The sequence below is a fragment of the Brachyhypopomus gauderio genome, chromosome 5 (genome assembly GCF_052324685.1).
Source record: "Brachyhypopomus gauderio isolate BG-103 chromosome 5, BGAUD_0.2, whole genome shotgun sequence".
NCBI lineage: Eukaryota > Metazoa > Chordata > Actinopteri > Gymnotiformes > Hypopomidae > Brachyhypopomus > Brachyhypopomus gauderio.
This window is the reverse complement of record NC_135215.1, coordinates 24,338,647-24,357,246: the sequence shown is the minus strand read 5'-3', so window position 1 is coordinate 24,357,246 and position 18,600 is coordinate 24,338,647. Positions and strand designations below refer to the sequence as shown.

General features: G+C 42.9%; 2 protein-coding genes across 10 annotated transcripts; one reads left to right on the top strand and one right to left on the bottom strand.

Annotated features, from left to right (window-relative positions):
• The first annotated feature begins 357 nt into the window (after window positions 1-357).
• On the top strand, window positions 358-8,819 carry ctss1 (cathepsin S, ortholog 1). Of its 7 annotated transcripts, none has more exons than XM_077006620.1 (8): window positions 582-734; window positions 1,420-1,535; window positions 1,697-1,819; window positions 2,496-2,654; window positions 3,061-3,285; window positions 7,060-7,225; window positions 7,871-7,976; window positions 8,118-8,819. In XM_077006620.1, the coding sequence occupies exons 2-8, from the start codon at window positions 1,422-1,424 to the stop codon at window positions 8,212-8,214; spliced, it is 990 nt and encodes a 329-aa protein (XP_076862735.1). In that variant the 5' UTR covers window positions 582-734; window positions 1,420-1,421; the 3' UTR covers window positions 8,215-8,819. The 7 variants fall into 7 exon arrangements, with proteins under 7 accessions (XP_076862731.1, XP_076862735.1, XP_076862734.1 ...); XM_077006619.1 differs by having other exon boundaries at window positions 625-693; window positions 1,461-1,535; XM_077006616.1 differs by having other exon boundaries at window positions 358-734; window positions 7,871-8,819.
• A 374-nt stretch (window positions 8,820-9,193) lies between these two features.
• On the bottom strand, window positions 9,194-16,447 carry gpd1c (glycerol-3-phosphate dehydrogenase 1c). 3 transcript variants are annotated; one of them, XM_077006623.1, is made up of 10 exons: window positions 16,268-16,447; window positions 15,535-15,676; window positions 14,988-15,187; window positions 14,374-14,551; window positions 13,532-13,672; window positions 13,149-13,287; window positions 11,508-11,620; window positions 10,937-11,170; window positions 9,702-9,808; window positions 9,194-9,595 (listed from the first exon to the last, which is right to left on the bottom strand). In XM_077006623.1, the coding sequence occupies exons 3-10, from the start codon at window positions 15,026-15,028 to the stop codon at window positions 9,499-9,501; spliced, it is 1,050 nt and encodes a 349-aa protein (XP_076862738.1). In that variant the 5' UTR covers window positions 15,029-15,187; window positions 15,535-15,676; window positions 16,268-16,447; the 3' UTR covers window positions 9,194-9,498. The 3 variants fall into 3 exon arrangements, with proteins under 3 accessions (XP_076862738.1, XP_076862739.1, XP_076862737.1); XM_077006624.1 differs by lacking the exon at window positions 16,268-16,447 and adding an exon at window positions 15,774-15,980; XM_077006622.1 differs by lacking the exon at window positions 15,535-15,676.
• Window positions 16,448-18,600: the final 2,153 nt, after the last annotated feature.

Sequence of the window (18,600 nt, the reverse complement as noted above, 5' to 3'; positions counted from 1 at the left end):
GACTGCCCACTGTGGCGACGCTAGCTGTTGTTAGCGTACCGCCGCTAGCTAGTTTCGATTCAGTCCTTACGTCCTCGTTTACATATTCTGCTCCCGAGAACCACGGAGCTGTGAACCTTATTTTGTTTAGAAACTTATTTTGCTTAACAAGTTGTCTAGTACAAATGTTATTGTTTATTGCGTTTCTAAAACGATACTGTCGTCTCGGTTTTTTCTTTATTCTTTATTGCAGTTCATTAGGAGAGGGAAAAAAATATTTATATTATATTATACTATAAGCCATCACACCATAACCCATCACACTATAAGCCTTATAGTGTGATGGGTTATGGTGTGCAATGAGTTCACTCAGATATTATGAGACTTAGTATAAGTTAGGGTATGGTATTCAATTGTAGTGTAATGGCTACCACCCCAGTCTGCTGTATTGACATCTTAGTCAAATTATCATTATGCTACTATTAAAATGAATGATAAAGGACATAATTCTAAAAATCCAGTGCTACTAAAAAACAAGCATCCATCACTTACTGATCAGTTCTGAAAGAGAGAAAGTGAGAGTGTAAAAGAGAGAGAGAGAGTGAATGACGGTGTGAGAGAGAAAAGCATTTGAGGAAATATATCTTCCTGTTTAAAGAAATGCTTCTTCCTGTTTCAGTACAGAGCACCGGGCAGCTTAAACAAGAACTGCAGGTGAGCAGGATCTCTGTGTTTGTCCCTCTGAACATAAACAGGTAAGAGCCTTCAACACACTCAACGTCAGACACACACACACACACACACATAATACAGTGAATTTCTTGTACAGCAGGAATGTTTTTGTATTTGACAGTTTGGTTACGTGAGTTTGTTAAGTAACAGTCTGATTTAAAGTTAAATATATATATAACGGTATACGTGTCATTTAGATCTGAAAGCAGGCCGCAAACACATAGATGTGTGAACAAACATATGCGCATATGCGAACACACATGGAAACAGACACACATACATAAGATTTTATACCTGGATGTGGGGTCATATACACGTAATACATACTACAAGTACATGTTACAACCTCTCTCCATCTCCCTCTCTTGTCTTTCTCATTATCTCTTTCTCTCTCTCCCTCTCTCCGGGTGAGAGCATGTAAGCAGTTTTTTCTTGAGTAAAGGAAATAGCACACTGCTGTAATGGTGCCACAGCTGTTTGTGTTAAACTACTTCTGCATTTTCTGTGTGCATGTCACTGCACATTTGTGCTGGCTGTATTTTTCATATTATGTGAGTGATTGAGCATTGAACTTGTGCTATGTTGTGTGTGAACTTGCTGTCCTGTGTGTGTGTGTGTGTGTGTGTGTGTGTGTGTGTGTGTGTGTGTGTGTGTGTGTGTGTGTGTGTGTGTGTGTGTGTGTGTGTGTGTGTGTGTGTGTGTGTAAAGACATGGTGGGTCGACTTTGTCTAGCTCTGACTCTTTGTCAGGTGTGCTATGGAATGAATCTCAGCCATCACTGGATATCCTGGAAAATTGAACACAGTAAAACATACAGCACAGTGGTAAGAACCTACACGCACTCTCTCTCTTTCTCTCGCTCTCTCTCTCTCACACAGACACAAACACACACACACACACACACACACACATTTTATATTTTTGCTTAAAATATCTGTGTGCCTGTGTTTGTCTGTGTGCCCTTGAATCTGTGTGTGTATGTCAGAGGGAGGAGACCTGGAGGAGAACAGTTTGGGAGCAGAATGTTGTAGAAATTATGAAACACAACGTGGCAGCATCAGCAGGATGGTACACCTACAACATGGGCACCAATCACCTGACAGACATGGTATGATCCCTGACATCAGAACCAATCACCTGACAGACATTGTATGATCCCTGACATCAGAACCAATCACCTGACAGACATTGTATGATCCCTGACATCAGAACCAATTACCTGACAGACATGGTATGATCCCTGACATCAGAACCAATCACCTGACAGACATGGTATGATCCCTGACATCAGAACCAATCACCTGACAGACATGGTATGATCTTTGACACCCAACCCCAACCAATATCTTTGTGTTCAAATTAAAATTTCTTTCTTTCTACCTAAACAAAAACAGCTTTCTGTGACCAACAAGTCTCACCACGTACAAGCATGTATGTGTGCGCAAATACATGTTCATGCATGTGTGTGTCTGTATGCATGTTTTCATGCATACGTGTGTGTGTGTGCGTTTGTGTGTTCGCAAATGTGCAGAGTTGTATAATCCAAGTTCAGAAAGTAAAAGTCAAATGTGTTTATGCATGTGTGTGTTCATGCATACATCCGTGTGCGTGCGCACGCCTACGTGTTCACGCATACATGTGGTAATGGGTACATGTTCATGTATATATGTGTGTGTGTGTGTGTACATGTGGATACATGCGTGTGTGTGTGTAAATGTGCATACATGCATGTGTGTTTGTGTGTGTACATGTGCATACATACATGCATGTGTGTGTGTGTGCAGACAACAGATGAAGTGAACATGCAGATGAACGGTCTGCGGCTGGAACATCTTCCTCGTGATGGTGCTAACGACAATTTCACTTACCTGAGTGAAATGCTCCTGATTCCCTCGACTGTGGACTGGACTGAGAAGGGTCTGGTTAGCCCTGTGGAAAACCAGGTGTGTGTGTGTGTTATTGCTGCTAAGTGTTCTCTCTCTGTGTGTGTGTGTGTGTGTGTGTGTGTGTGTATTATTGCTACTAAGTGCTCTGTGTGTGTTATTGCTACTGAATGTTCTATGTGTGTGTACGTTACTGCAACTAAGTGTTTTATGTATTTATTATTACTATTTAGTGTTCAGTGTGTGTGTATTTTTGCTACTAAGTGTTCTGTGTGTGTCTGTATTATGTCTACCAAGTGGTGTGTGAATGTGTGTATGGGTGCAGATAAGTGTTTAAGTTTTCAGTGTGTTTGAGGTTCCTAGTTGTTCAGGGTGTGTGTGTGTGTGTGTGTGTGTGTGTGTGTGTGTGTGTGTGTGTGTAAGTAAATGTGTGTGTGTAAATGTGTGTGTGTGTGTGTGTGTGTAGGGTCCATGTGGATCATGCTGGGCCTTCAGTGCTGTCGGAGCCCTCGAGGGACAGATGAGGAAGCACACAGGGGTTCTGGTTCCTCTCAGCCCACAGAATCTGGTGGACTGCAGTGTTGCCATTGGCAACCATGGCTGCAGAGGGGGCTATCTCAGCAAGGCCTTCACTTACATCGCTCAAAACAAAGGCATCGACTCAGACTGCTTCTATCCCTACGAGCACAGGGTACACACACACACACACACACACACACACACACACACACACACACACACACACACACACACACACATCAACTCAGACTGCTTCTATCCCTACAAGCACAGGGTACACACCAGAGACCGTATATATGGACGGTGCGTCACCGTTGACTCCCATTGTGAATTTTTGAAGCCACCAAGATGGCCGCACAGATGCAGCCATCTTGGATGCACTTGCGCAGTAGATGAAAATTGGAGCCAGAGCATGCGCATTAGAACCGGTAGGCAGGACAGTATCTCCGCCCCAACTCTGATCACATTCGTTAGGATACGCCCACCAGTATAGACGGAGTCGCGCATACGGACTGTGCTTCACTGAACTTGACTTTCAGCGGAATCTTGCTACAAATTACAAATTGCTGTACGATGACGACTGAAATGACCTACACAAAGGAGGAATAGTTTGATGAGGTTTAATGTGAATGACCAACTATATACATAATTAATATTGTATGTGTATACTGTCTCTACAGACACATGTATCAGGGGCGGACTGGGGAGAAAAAGTGGCCCGGGAGTTCCTGACACACTGGCCCACTATATATATATATGTGTGTGTATACTGTATATGAATCTATACATGGCACGTAGTGTATATGACGGCGTTTATTGTCATATGGACAATATTAATTCCAGCAATAATATGATTACAAAGCCACATAGTGGCTTTTAAATAGTCCACCATAAGACCACCAAACAAGTTGTTAAATAGTCCACCATAAGACAACCAAACAAGTTGTTTTACGCAAAGTGCATCCTAAAGAACAACCTACAACTCTAACGTGGGTATTTCTTCCTCTTACCTATTTGTGGTGGTTAGTTTTAATCTAAGAATTTCAATAGCTTTAAAAAAAACAGTGCACAGTGCTCTGCCTTGAAGACCGCCACTTGCGTCCGTGTTAACCGTGTTAAGGTAATTTGCCTTAGACGTTGCAGAGGCGACAGCAGTACATTTAAAATAACATGTTATCTACAATTTAAACTGCTGTATGTTTTCATAGTCCGGCCCGTATTTTCTGGGACAAGTTGGTTTTTTTCTGATCTCCGCTGCATACTGTCAGCCCGCACCAGCTGGCCCAGTCCGCGGCCGCGGTCCAACTCGTTCATGTGTTTACAGGCTCAGACCGCGGCCGCGCTGAGCAGGTTAGTCTGACTGGAGCGGGGGAGGTAATAACACCGTTAAACAGCAGCGTGACTACGGGCCGGGGCCGCAGTGCGCGGCAGTGGCTCCTCCACGGGCTGAGTTAAACCACCGGCGGCCCACCGGCCCACTAACCCATCGGCCCACCGGGGAAATCCCCGGTAGCAATGTATGCCAGTCCGCCCCTGACATGTATACACAGTCTATTCTTCAAGTACATTTTTTTTAATTAGCTAAACTACAAACTAGCTAACACAATTTGCTAACCTGAGAGGATTTAAAGTAGTTACTTGGATTTCCCTGCATGATAATGATTGAGCCGTGGCCATTTTCCTGAGGTCGCACTGTGTAAGTGAGGTCAGTGATCGCAAGCACACTGTAAATAAAGCGCTGTTTTCATCAGTTTGTAGGAGGTTCTTTCCAGAGTTTTGGTAATATGGCGTAATTGAATGACCGCTTTCTCTCATCCCGTTAGAAGAATTCGCATTTCGTGCTTCTGTTTCTTTTTGAGCCTGCTTGAAATTTAACTTCGCTTTTGGACCGTTCAAAAACATCGTTGGGCTGTTTAAAAGATATTAATAGATAAGTGGACCGTTGCATTAGATTCTTGTTTATTGTTTCCTGAAGTTTTATCCCAGTCTGTACAGTTTAAGGTAGTTTTTTAAGGGTCCCAAGACAACGTGTTGGTCCGATGAACCATAATCAGGGCGGACACAGAAAAGAAAAACTAGCCACATGCTAAAACTAGAGCACATTTCTTGATCACAAGATTTCAAGAGCGATAAAATCGCTCTCCGTCGCCGAGTCGCCAGCATCGCGTCGCGTGGGGCGTGTCCAACATCGCCGGCATGCAGCACGTGACAGATATGCAAATCACGTTTTTTAAAGCAGGACGCAGTATTTATTTATTTTAATCTATTGATGACAGGACACACGATTATAAAGGAGTGCGTGTAAAAAACATAGTGTGTGTATAAAACACATATAGTATATAAACCTAAAATGTTTATGTAATTTTTTAACTTTTTACCCCAGACTCGAAGATCAAACAGGAATTTAAAAAATCATAACCAATAACAGGGACACATCGTAAAGTGCGGGACGTCCAGAGACAGCCACTATCAATCTCTCCTCCATTTTGCAATCGGAACAAATAATCAGTAAGAACCAAAGTCAGAGGTGCGGTTTCGGAGGAGGGTGCAAACATACTTTCTGATTGGTAGTCGCCGCCGCACGTCACTGCTCATTTGCATAAAGTTGAGCCGAGCTCAACTTGTTCGCGTTGCTGGGTGTCTCACTCTCATTGAAAATGAATGGCTGTGTTCGAAATAGTCTACTACATACTACTGGCATACTGATCGAGCCCCAAATCAGTATGTCGTATGCAGTATGTGACCAAAATGAAAATTTCCAGTACGCGAAACATACCCGGATGACCTACTACTTCCGCAAAATATTCCAGTACGCGAACAGAGCTATCTTCGTGGTGTACTGCATCCCATCATGCAACGCTACGTTCACTTGACCCCGTAGTGTGCTTTGCTTTTGTCGCATACTGGAAACTGTACTGCATACTACTACGAGGACCAGTATGCAGTATCCAGTATACACTGAGACCAGTATGCAGTATCCAGTATGTAGTAGTCTATTTCGAACACATTCAATGTCTTCAGGTCGCCGTGTCGCTTTCGACGCGAGTGAAAAGTGAAGCCTCCGTGTGTCAGCTGGCCTCTAGTGGCTGGCTGCAGTACAACTTTTAACCCCGCCAATTTCCATGTTAGTGAACGGGCCAGACGACAAACTTTGAATTTTTATTACACGTAAAATAAGTTTTTTGAGCAATTATATTTTGTCAATTCTATAAGACCTCATTGCCTTAGTATCTCTCCCGGTGTTTTTCTCTACGATAAACAGATTTTATAGAAGTTATTAAGCGTTATTTAAAGGGGTGTGGCGATAAGGTGATTGACAGTTAATAGCTGCGTTGGTTGACATCTAATACCAGGCGCTCAAACGTGAACGCGCTCAACAGCAAAACTCTCAACAGCAAAACTCTCAACAGCAGTATTATTACCTTTGTTTATTTTGTAAAACGTCAAGTTTCTATACTGGTGGGCGTATCTTAACGAATGTCGGGGCGGAGATACGGTCTCTGGCGGAGATACTGTCCTGCCTACCGGTTCTAACGCACAGCAGTTAGAGGGGAACCAGCTCTCGTCGTTCACTTAAAAGAGCCAGCTCTTTGAACTGGTTCGTTCGCGACCGACACATCACTAGTACACACACACACCCCAACTCAGACTGGTTCTACCCCTATGTGCACAGGGGTACCTACACGCACACATATCACCTCAGACTCGTTCTATCCCTACGAACACAGGGTACATACACACACACACCAACTCAGACTGGTTCTATCCCCACAAACACAGGGTACATATAAACACACACACATCAACTCAGACTGGTCCTATCCCTACAAACACAGGGTATATACACAGAGTTTTACACAAGCACACATTTCTATCCCTGTGTACACAAAGTATACCCACACACACACCCATATTGTTTTATTTCCCTCTTGTTTTTGACATGCAGGACGGAAGGTGTCGTTACACTCTGCAGGGAAGAGCTGGTTACTGTTCAGGTTTCCGGATTCTTCCACGGAATAACGAGTTAGCACTAATGCACGCGGTGGCCACAGTGGGACCTGTGTCTGTGGGCATGAATGCCAATCTACCCTCATTCCACAGATACAGAAGTGGTGAGACACACACACACACAAAGCTGCTCCTGGACTCTTTATTACCTTTATTACTACATTCGACATGCATAAGTGTGTAGGAGTTCTCACGTTGATTATAAGATCATGTAAATGTGTGTATGTTGAATACTTGCCTGGGGATTCTGTACTTACATTGTGTGTTATTATATTTATCTGACTACTGCCTACCCATACAGACTACCCATCTACAGACTGCCCATATCCAGTCTACCCATACAAAGACTACCCATCTACAGACTACACATCTACTCTACCCATACACAGTCTACCCATCTACAGACTACACATCTACACTCTACCCATACACAGTCTACCCATACACAGACTACCCATCTACAGACTACACATCTACACAAAACCCATATACAGACTACCCATCTAGTCTACCCATTCACAGACTACCCATCTAGTCTACCCATCTACAGTCTACCCATACAGACTACCCATCTACAGACTACACATCTACACAAAACCCATATACAGTCTACCCATACACAGACTACCCATCCAGTCTACCCATCTACACTCTCCCAATACACAGTCTACTCATCTACAGTCTAGCCATACACAATGTATTTAAACACGGTCTACCCATCTTCAGGTAAAATCAATGTGTGTTTTTAGGCATTTACAATGATCCATTATGTAACTCTCGGCTGGTTAACCACGCTGTTTTGGTGGTGGGCTATGGAACAGAGAACGAACAAGACTACTGGCTTATCAAAAACAGGTATGCACACAATCATAAACACACAAATTTTGCTAGAATGTGTCCACATTTCTACAAATCCTCTGGCACCACCTGGTGGCCAGATTTAGGAATGTATCAATTTAAGATAATTGTATATTTACTGTTTTTGTTTTCTGTCAGCTGGGGTATCACATGGGGAGAGAAGGGATTTTTTCGAGTGCCCCGAAACAAGAACCAGTGTGGGATCGCCACGTTTGCCATTTACCCGACACTCTGAAACTCACCGTCTCTTACTCAACTTCTGCTTTGTCTTCCCTGTCTTCATCCATCTCCTCCTGTTTCTCTCTACCCTCCCTCCCTGCCTCCACTCCTTTCTCTCCCTCCCTGCCTCCACTCCTCCACTCTCTCCCCCCCTGCCTCAACTCCCCCTCTCTCTCCCCCTCCCTGCCTCTCTCCCTCATTCATCTACTGCACCATCTGATGTTTTATTTTTACACACACACAGTCAAACTCATTCATGACACTCTTGGGGTCTATGGTGTGTATGCTGGGGTCCTGTTCCACACATCTGTGTGATTTCAGGTGTCTTATGAAGTTTGATGTGGTGTTTCAGTGTCTTTAATTTGTTTCCCACTTTCTTCACACATTGTTCCTTCAGTTTTATCCAAGGATTAAAACTCTAGCCAAATGCTCCACATACAGTACTCCAGCTGTAGCCATGGCAACCTCATTTGTTTATATTTGAAGCTTCTCTCCGATTTCCCACTCGCGATAAATTGTGTTGTGATACGTCACAAATTGCACTGATCTGGGTTGCGTCCCAAATCACCAATACAAAAGTAAGAAATAATGGCTAAATAAACACACAGTATTTATAAAGTATTTTACTGAGTACTGACTCTTATTGTTCATGAGTCATTTTGGATGAGTCCGAGTCTAATTGAGAGTCATTAGGGATGAGTTTCAAGTCAAGTCTGAAGTCTTTTTGTAGCCAACTTAAGTGAGACTTCGCTCACTCAAATGCCTGTCTCTTCCTAACACTAACCCTATATTCACACTGCTAATCTTAACCCTAACCCTAGATTCACACTGCTAATTTTAACCCTAACACTAACCCTAACCCTAGATTCACATTGCTAACCCTAACACAAACCCTAACACTAGATTCACACTGCTAATCTTAACACTAACCTTAGATTCACACTGCTAACCCAAACCCCCAATTCAGCTCATAAAGGTCTTTGGATGTGTTCATCTGAAAACCTAAACTGTGCCCATATTTTATTTGTAATGTTTCACTATGACATTGTGCAAGTGTAACAATATACTGACATGAAGTAGTGTTGAGCAGGACAGTTTTTGCTATTAAGTTTTAGTGAAGACATTTGTGCACCTGTAGCAGACCTACAGCATAAAGAAGAGTGTTCTTTTACAACAAAAGAAGTCACATGTGAATGTCTAGTGTAGGGAGTTATAGACCACAGCATGGAGAGAGCGTGGATGTTTTTGTTGACGATCTTGCATTGAATGAGAGTGTTCTAGAAGACAGCTCAGTTCAGGATCACATGTGCTGTGGATGGTTCTGGAGACAGCTGATAAACTCATTCACATCTTTCCCCTCAAAACAGATCTGATACACAGACACAAACAGGGGAAACCTACACACACACACACACGCACGCACGCAACACAACACAACACATGTATAAGTATATAAATAAATGTGCCATGTTGGTGGTTCAGAAAGACTATGGTCAGACATACTTGTTCACCATGTTCTTCTTTTGGAGGATCTTGTAAACTTCAGCAGATGTTTGTGGCCCCTGAAGTTTCTGCCCATTCAGCATCTCGACCTCCAGTTCAGCGACTGACTAGGGTTAGGGTTAACACACACGCCCAGAAAGCATATATACCAGTGTTGTTACATCTAGTGATGTCAGGGTAAGAGATGGTTAGCTCTAAAAACACCAGAATGCACCCAATCATGGAACTGATAAGGTCATCACTGATGGTGATGTTGTTATGGTCGTTATATACTATTTCCAGCTGCATTGCAATTATTTTTAAAATTAGATCAATATATTTTTAAGATTACCTAATATGTTCTTTAATTAACTAATATGGCTGTTTAATTATTAAAACCTTTACACACATTTGTAGCTATGTGTCTGATATACGTTTGTCTGAATTTCACTATTTTGAGCCTTTATGTTTTTACTTGTAGAGCTGTACTTCCACAAAACTCTCTCTGCCTGTCTAATCTGATCTTTCTTTGCATGTCTAATCAGATCTCTGCCTATCTGATCAGATTCTCTAAAGCAAAGCTCTTTTATGTCTAATCCTTTATGTCTTATTGTTGATGCCCAGTGCATTTTATTTGGACTCTTTTTCTTAAGATTAGTCTACAGACATTTACATTCTAGCTCATATTGTATGTAGCTAACTAGCTTGCAAGATCACATAATCTACGGTTAAATCTGAAATAAAAAAACTTGACATTGACCAGACAGATGAAGTGTGGGTTAGGTTAGGGTTAGGGGTTAGGGTTCATCACTGCTCCAGAGTCCAATGATGGTGTGATTTACACACTCTAGCTGCTTGTGTGCAATGTTACCTTTCTAGAATACAACGACTACATCATTTAGATCATTATAACATTACAGTTCTAGAAAACTGTTATATTACCATTCATCACCCATCACTGTACCCTTCTAAGACACTATCACATGACATTACCGGTTCACGACCATTGAATTCGAGATTTCTTAACTCTAATGTTGTTGCATTTTGCAGTTGTGCATGTGTGGTTTGTATTTGCCTCTTTTTTTGTGAACCTTACATCTGAAATGAAGGAAGGCCAGTTCCAGCTCGAACTGAGTGTTCTGCTCTAACTGATGGGCTTTGAGCATCACGATGCATTATTAGTCTGAGCAGATGTTAGGTAGATCAGTGCAGGGTAACTGAGCTCGATCTGTGGCTGCTGGGTAGTTACGTCTAACCTTGTTGGAGGTGACGAAAGCCTCTGCGATGCGGCGGTTGCGTCCTCCGTAGCACGTAGTGATGAGGTCAGCAATGCCACAGCTCTCCAGGAAGGTGGAGGAGCTGACGGAGGTCTTGCAGAACAGCTTAGCAAAGGCCACCATCTCCATCAGGCCCAGACGGATCACAGCTGCCTTGGTGTTATCACCAAAGCCCAGACCATCACAGAACCCTGCACCTACAGCAACGATGTTCTAACACATACCAATGCCAAATGCACCGTAAACATTTACACAAAACACACAACGCACATACACACACAAAACACAGAAATACATACAAAGTGTGAGATGTGTGAGAGGTACTTTCAGTAAGGAAAAGTGTGTGAGGTATCATCAGTTTAAGAAAGTGTGTGTGTGAATGTATGCATCTGTGTGTCTGTGTGCATGTGTGTAACTGTTTGTGTTTGTAACTGTGTATGTGCGTGTAATTCTGCATGTGTAACTGTGTGTGTGTGTGTAACTGTGTGTGTGTGTGTGTGTGTATGAGAGCGTAACTCTGTGTGTGTTTGAGTGTGTGCATGTGACGTACCTTGAGTGCTCCACACAGCTCCACAGTGTTGCTCTCTGACACCACAGTGATGCGAAAGTTTGGAGTCTGCATCAGTTCTTTAAACATCTGACCATTATGCTCATTAGAGGCACCTGCACATTAAGTGCACACATCACACTGGATCAGAATGATGTGTGTTATCTCTGTAAGTGGTGTGTGTAGAGTATTTTGTATAAAATGAGGAGGCGTGCTTATGTCTCTATACTTGGGAGATGAAGTGTATCTGAATGAGAAATGAGAAACAAGAAAATGTGTTTGAGTGGCATGTGCACTGGGAGAGGATGTGTGTATAGTGAGAGAGGGTGTGTGTGTGTAATGGGAAAGGATGTATGTGATTAGTGAGAGAGGATATGTGTGTGTAGTGGGAGAGGATGTGTTGTGTCTTTACTCCAACATAGTAAATAAATGATTCAACTCAGAGGTAGAACGAACACAACTTTACTTAGCTTAACGGTAGTCTAAATTTTTTACACATATCACTGCACTGGCAGATAACCTATAGGTAACTAGGTAGCTAGGGGAGTGGTTCCGCTGAAGTAAATAGATCCACTTAATATACTACAGGATGTGTGTGTGTGTAGTGGGAGAGGATGTGTGTGTGTATTGAAAGAGGATATGTGTGTGTAGTGGGAGAGGGTGTGTGTGTGTGTAGTGGGAGAGGGTGTGTGTGTGTGTAGTGGGAGAGGGTGTGTGTGTGTGTAGTGGGAGAGGGTGTGTGTGTGTGTGTATTGAAAGAGGATGTGTGTGTGTGTAGTGGGAGAGGATGTGTGTGTGTGTAGTGGGAGAGGATGTGTGTGTGTGTAGTGGAAGAGGATGTGTGTGTGTAGTGAGAGGATGTGTGTGTGTGTGTAGTGAGAGGATGTGTGTGTGTGTGTAGTGAGAGAGGATGTGTGTGTGTGTGTGTAGTGGGAGAGGATGTGTGTGTGTGTAGTGGGAGAAGATATGTGTGTGTAGTGGGAGAAGATATGTGTGTGTAGCGGGAGAGGGTGTGTGTGTAGCGGGAGAGGGTGTGTGTGTAGCGGGAGAGGGTGTGTGTGTAGTGGGAGAGGGTGTGTGTGTGTGTGTGTGTGTGTAGTTAGAGAGGATGTGTGTGTGTAGTGAGAGAGGATGTGTGTGTGTAGTGAGAGAGGATGTGTGTGTGTAGTGAGAGAGGATATGTGTGTGTAGTGGGAGAGGGTGTGTGTGTAGTGGGAGAAGGTGTGTGTGTAGTGGGAGAGGATGTGTGTGTGTAGTGAGAGAGGATATGTGTGTGTAGTGGGAGAGGGTGTGTGTGTAGTGGGAGAGGATGTGTGTTTGTGTAGTGAGAGAGGATGTGTGTGTGTATTGAAAGAGGATATGTGTGTGTAGTGGGAGAGGGTGTGTGTGTAGTGGGAGAAGGTGTGTGTGTAGTGGGAGAGGATGTGTGTTTGTGTAGTGGGAGAGGATGTGTGTGTGTGTGTGTGTGTGTGTGTGTGTGTGTGTGTGTGTGTGTGTGTGTGTGTGTGTGTGTGTGTAGTGAGAGAGGGTGTGTGTGTGTGTAGTGGGAGAGGATGTGTGTGTGTGTAGTGGGAGAGGATGTGTGTGTGTAGTGGGAGAGGATGTGTGTGTGTAGTGGGAAAGGGTGTGTGTGTAGTGGCGCACCGATGGTTGTTTCACAGAACTTGTTGTCAGCCACCTCATTGGCAATGTTCGCTCCCATCAGAACACTGACATCAATATGCAGCTTCTCTCTGATTATATCAGAGATCAGAGTCAGGCCTGCAGGACCCTCATCAATTCCCTATATGGGTGGAGAGAGAGGTATGAGCCAATTTTAAATGAGAATCAGTTTTATGCCCAGTTTATTTTATTTTATTTCTGTTTAACCTCAGAAGAAACTCACCAGTAACAAAAAACAATACTGCATTGGCTCTGATCTTAAAACAAGATTTTCATATTTTTGACACATTCTGACCTTAATGAATTAATATTTATAGATTTGATTGTCTCTGACGTTAATAAATGAGATTTTGATTGGCTCTGACCTTAATGAGCGAGATTCCAATGGCTCCTTGTTTTATGTGTGGCTTCATCTGGTCACAGAGTTTGCCAATGAACTGGTGAGGGATGACAAAGACGAGGTAATCTGCTCCTGTTACGGCCATGGTCACGTCTGCCTCAGCAATCTGTACAATTCATCCCACATAACAACCAGTGAATAATAGTCAGTGGGTTAGAGTGATCTCTGTATGTGTTCACACTGGGTTAGGGTTGTATGTTAGGACTGTATGTGTTCTGACTGGTTGTATGTGTGTATATATAACACTAACCCTGTGTGTTCAGACAGGTCATGTGTATTTATAATTCTAATTCTAACCCTGTGTGTTCAGACAGGTTGTGTGTATTTATAATCCTAATCCTGTGTATTCAGACAGGTCGTGTGTATTTATAATCCTAACTCTAATCTAACTCTATTCAGACAGGTTGTATGTATAATCCTAATTCTAACCCCGTGTATTCAGACAGTTTATCCTCCTAAAGACACTCATAAAGATCTTATGGCTGAATGAGAACTCGAACAGAAGCTGAAATCTGAATTCTTATGTGTTTGATTAATAGTACACACACACACAAAGTTCAGTAGTCCATCAGTGTGTCTTTATCTTCCTGACCATTGACCAGAAATGTACTTGCAATAAAACAGCTGGTTGTATAATTCATGTGGCCTGAGAGAAGGGAAGGTGAGGGTTCCTAGTACATTTTTAGGATTCAGATAGGTTACGTTTACGGTTCAGATTGATCAGGTTTAGGGTTGGGGTTCAGATTGGTTAGGGTTAGGGATAGTTAATTCATGTGGCCTGACAGATAGGAACGTGAGGGTTCTTACCACATTTTTAGGCAGTTTGTGGCCTGGTAGATATTTCACATTCTCATGCTCTGTGTTGATGATGTCCGTGAGTTTCCTCCCACTGATAATCTCCTCATACACCCACATTTTCACAACAGGCTCGAAGCGATTCGATGCTTTCACATTCTGTCCGATGATTTTGGCAATCGCCGATCCCCTGCAAGAGTGGTGTGAATCAGTCAGCCGTTCATGGCAAAGAGGAAATGGCAAATTCTTAAAATGAATTTAAATAATAATACATTCAGCTGTTGGCTTCTCTCCTGTCTATTATACTTTCTCATAAAACATACAATTAGTACATTTAATAATGAAAAAACACTGCTGTCTCTCTATCCATTCCTCCCTCTTGCTGTCCTTCCACACACACACACGCACGCACGCACGCACACGCACGCACCAGATATTTATTTTACTTTATTTCAATCATGTCTGCTCTCCTATACTTTCTCTCACCCTTCAATTAAACACGTTTTAACTTAAATAACAAACAAACCTAATCAATACATTACTGAGTCTCGTATTCAGTTTCCTGTTTTTTTTTTTTTTACTGGGTCATAGCATACATTCCAATAGTACGTATAATTATCGCATACCAGTTTCCAGAACCCACGATACACACTTTCTTCCCAGGCATTTTGGATAATTTTTCATCCGTTCAGGTGGGCATTTGTTCGAGCGGCTGTCTGTTCCTGGATGAACGATTCCGTGTTTTGACTTCCTGGCACGCCCCTAGTGTTGGAGAGTTCTCGGCATCGCAACTTTTTAGTAGAGCTCGGTTTCAGCATACAAGAGACTAAACCCGAAAAATACACCAGAAACACGGAATTAAGTGTGCGCTATTACAGAAAAGGCCTTTTGAAAAAAATTATAATACTACTCCATTAAAGTTTAAAGAGACAATAGCGGCAAAGACAAACATGAACTGCATGGCTGCTGTTGGCTGTAAACCAGGGGCGGACTGGCATACATTGCTACCGGGGATTTTCCCGGTGGGCCGATGGGTTAGTGGGCCGGTGGGCCGCCGGTAGTTTAACTCGGCCCGTGGAGGAGCCACTGCCGCACACTGCGGCCCCGGCCCGTAGTCACGCTGCTGTTTAACGGTATTACAGTATTACCTCCCCCCGTTCCAGTCAGACTAACCTGCTCAGTGCGGACGCGGACTGATCCTGTAAACACATGAACGAGTTGGACCGGGCCGCGGACTGGGCCAGCTGATGCGGGCTCACGGTATGCAGCGGAGATCAGAAAAAAACCCAACTTGTCCCAGAAAATTTGGGCCGGACTACGAAAACATACAGCAGTTTAAATTGTAGATAACATGTTATTTTAAATGTACTGCTGTCGCCTCTGCAACGTTTAAAGCAACATGTACAAATTACCTTAACACGGTTAACACGGACGCAAGTGGCGGTCTTAAAGGTTCCAGAGCACTGTGCACTGTTGTTTTTTTTAAGCTATTGAAATTCTTAGATTAAAACTAAACTATATATATATAGTGGGCTAGTCTGTCAGGAACTCCCGGGCCACTTTTTCTCCCCAGTCCGCCACTGCTGTAAACTATGTATGGGTTTGTCTCTCTGCAAAACTACCCTGCTGCTCCGCGTTCCTTCCGACCACAATTCCGATTGACTCAATGAAATTTCGCAACGTTGTTTTTAATTTAATCGAACGTCCCTACATTTTCGGCGTTTAGCAGAGATGCGCTTGACCACAATTACTTTTAAAAGCGCTGTCATTTCATATAATGTATCTTACCCAGTACAATTGGTTGGATGTACTAGAACAGTGTCAAAATACAGTAATTAACCATAACCATAGTACTAATACCTACAAGTGCAATAACGAACAACACCATACAACAGCAGTAGCCTACCATGCTAGAGATTCAGTTAGTCCCCAATGTGCGGTAGAACACTGCAGTAGATTCAGCAGTCTGAGCAGCGAGTGGAAGTTAATTCCACAATCTGGGCGCAGGACAGAGAACAATCTCCATGATGTTGGGGTCATCTGAAGCGGAAACCCAAGGCACTGATCAGGCACTGACCACTGTCATATGAGGAGGGGGCGGCCGCATTTTTGGCTTTGTATGCGAGCTTTAGGATGCTCTGTCTAATCTGTCCAAAGTTTTATCCAGTCTTCCTCATGCTATAGGGAGTTTTTCCTTGCCACTGTTGCATTTGGCTTTTGGATTGTCACGTCATATGTATTGTTATATTCAGTATAGTCTTGCTTGGTCTCTCTCCCCCCTTTTTGAATATTGTATTGTATGAGGAGAGTAGAGAAGAGGCAGGAGGGATGAGATTAGATGAGGAATCCTTGAGTAAGGGAAGGGATGTTTACAGAAGTCTGATTGGCCTTGCATCTACAACCTAAAAATGAAATATTCTATTCAGACAGCGAGATTGCAAAGTCGAAGCTAAAAGGTTTTGAGTCTAAAAAGGTTTTGTGTGTTCATTTAATGTGGATCTTTGTGTAGGGGTTTCACCTACTAATCTTTTAAAGTAGATGTAATTTGTTTAACATTAATTATTAATCAGTCTCATTAATTTAGAATAAATCTCGTATTCAAATTATACCAGAACCACAACAGTTATCAACTAAAAGTAATTAATGGTTTGGGATCTGAAGGATTTAACTATGAATTCTTTAGAGGTTTTGGAAGCAACCACTTTTGAATGACATCAACAGGTAACATTGTAACAAACTAAATTTGATCCCAGTGAAATGCACAAGTGATGTAAGCTATGCTGATCAAACACATCAAGTCTTCAAAGTCTCCTTACTAAATGTCAGCTCACTCACAAACAAGTCTTTTATAATAGCTAAATTAATTGAAGATTATTGTCTGGACTTTCTTTTTCTAACAGAGACTTGGCTTGATAGCAATGGAGCAATAGTGCTAAATGAAGCTTCGCCTCCCGACTTTAACTATTTTTATGTCTCTAGAGTAAATAAGAGAAGTGGTGGTGTTGCATGTTTTTACCATAAAGCATTCTGCTGTCAGCAGATCTCATTAAGGGAACATCTGTGACGCTGGGCGACGACAGACGGACGAGACACAGAATCCGTTTTTCCGTTACAAACGTCACACTTTATTTTCAGACTGTTGCGCAATAGCCAGACCCTCCAGAAAGTCGCGATGTTGCGATTTGCAACTTCAACGCAACTTCAAGCAAATCCCGCGAATTCAGGGCGGTGTTGCAATTTCAGCTAATCACCGCAACTTTCCCGCAAATTTGACCAATCACTGATGTCGTCTTGATGTGACGTCGACAAACTCCCGCCTTACTTCCGTATATACGTTCAAGAGGAGCAGACTGAAAGCAGCATGAGCGACGAAAATAACGGCAAAAAGATCGGGAAAAGCAGTATCCCGGTACACTACATGAAAGCGGGGATAAACTGTCCAGATCCGACCCGCGAATTGATTATCTATGGCCCCCTGGATGATATTTAATTACTATTAGAACCGGCCCGTAGGCCACAGCCGCCCGATGGTGTTTTGCACGCACAAACACTACATTCCCCACAATGCAACGGTAGCCCGCGAAGTCACTGCAGCGCACGCAAGCGGCGAGGGTCTGAGATAAAGTTTCTAAGTTTAAACTTTTTAAACTGAGATAAAGTTTAAAGTCAGAGATAAAGTTTATTTATCTCTGATCCATATCTGTGAGTTATTAGTTCGCTCTGGCACAACCACAGGCGATCGATCTCGATATAATACTTAATTTGTGTCCATTTTACAGGCCGCCCGGTAACAACTTACGTTCGCTAACTCCGCCCCCCCCGTCAACAATTAATGTTCGCCACCCCCTCCAGGTTCAAATCTCACTTCAAGCGATCTTGCAAAGTTGGCAACCCTGAATAAATAGGTAAATAGATAATTAAAATGGACTACTAAATAGAGGAAACCATACAACATTTACTCCCTATTGTAATGTACTCACAAAAAAGCAAAAACACACCCCAACTTCCATCGCAATTTTTTTGAAAAACACCCGCAACATCAAACATTTTAGCCCGCAACAATCACAAAAAAGGCCCGCGAAATCCTGGTGGGACTGAATAGCGCACGTTAAACATCAAACATACACAGCAACGTGCAGACATAGACAACGACGAGCACAGGACACTGCGCGAGCGCACATTAAATAGACAAACCACATTAGCCCCACGTGATCACGAGACGATTCACAGGTGAGACTT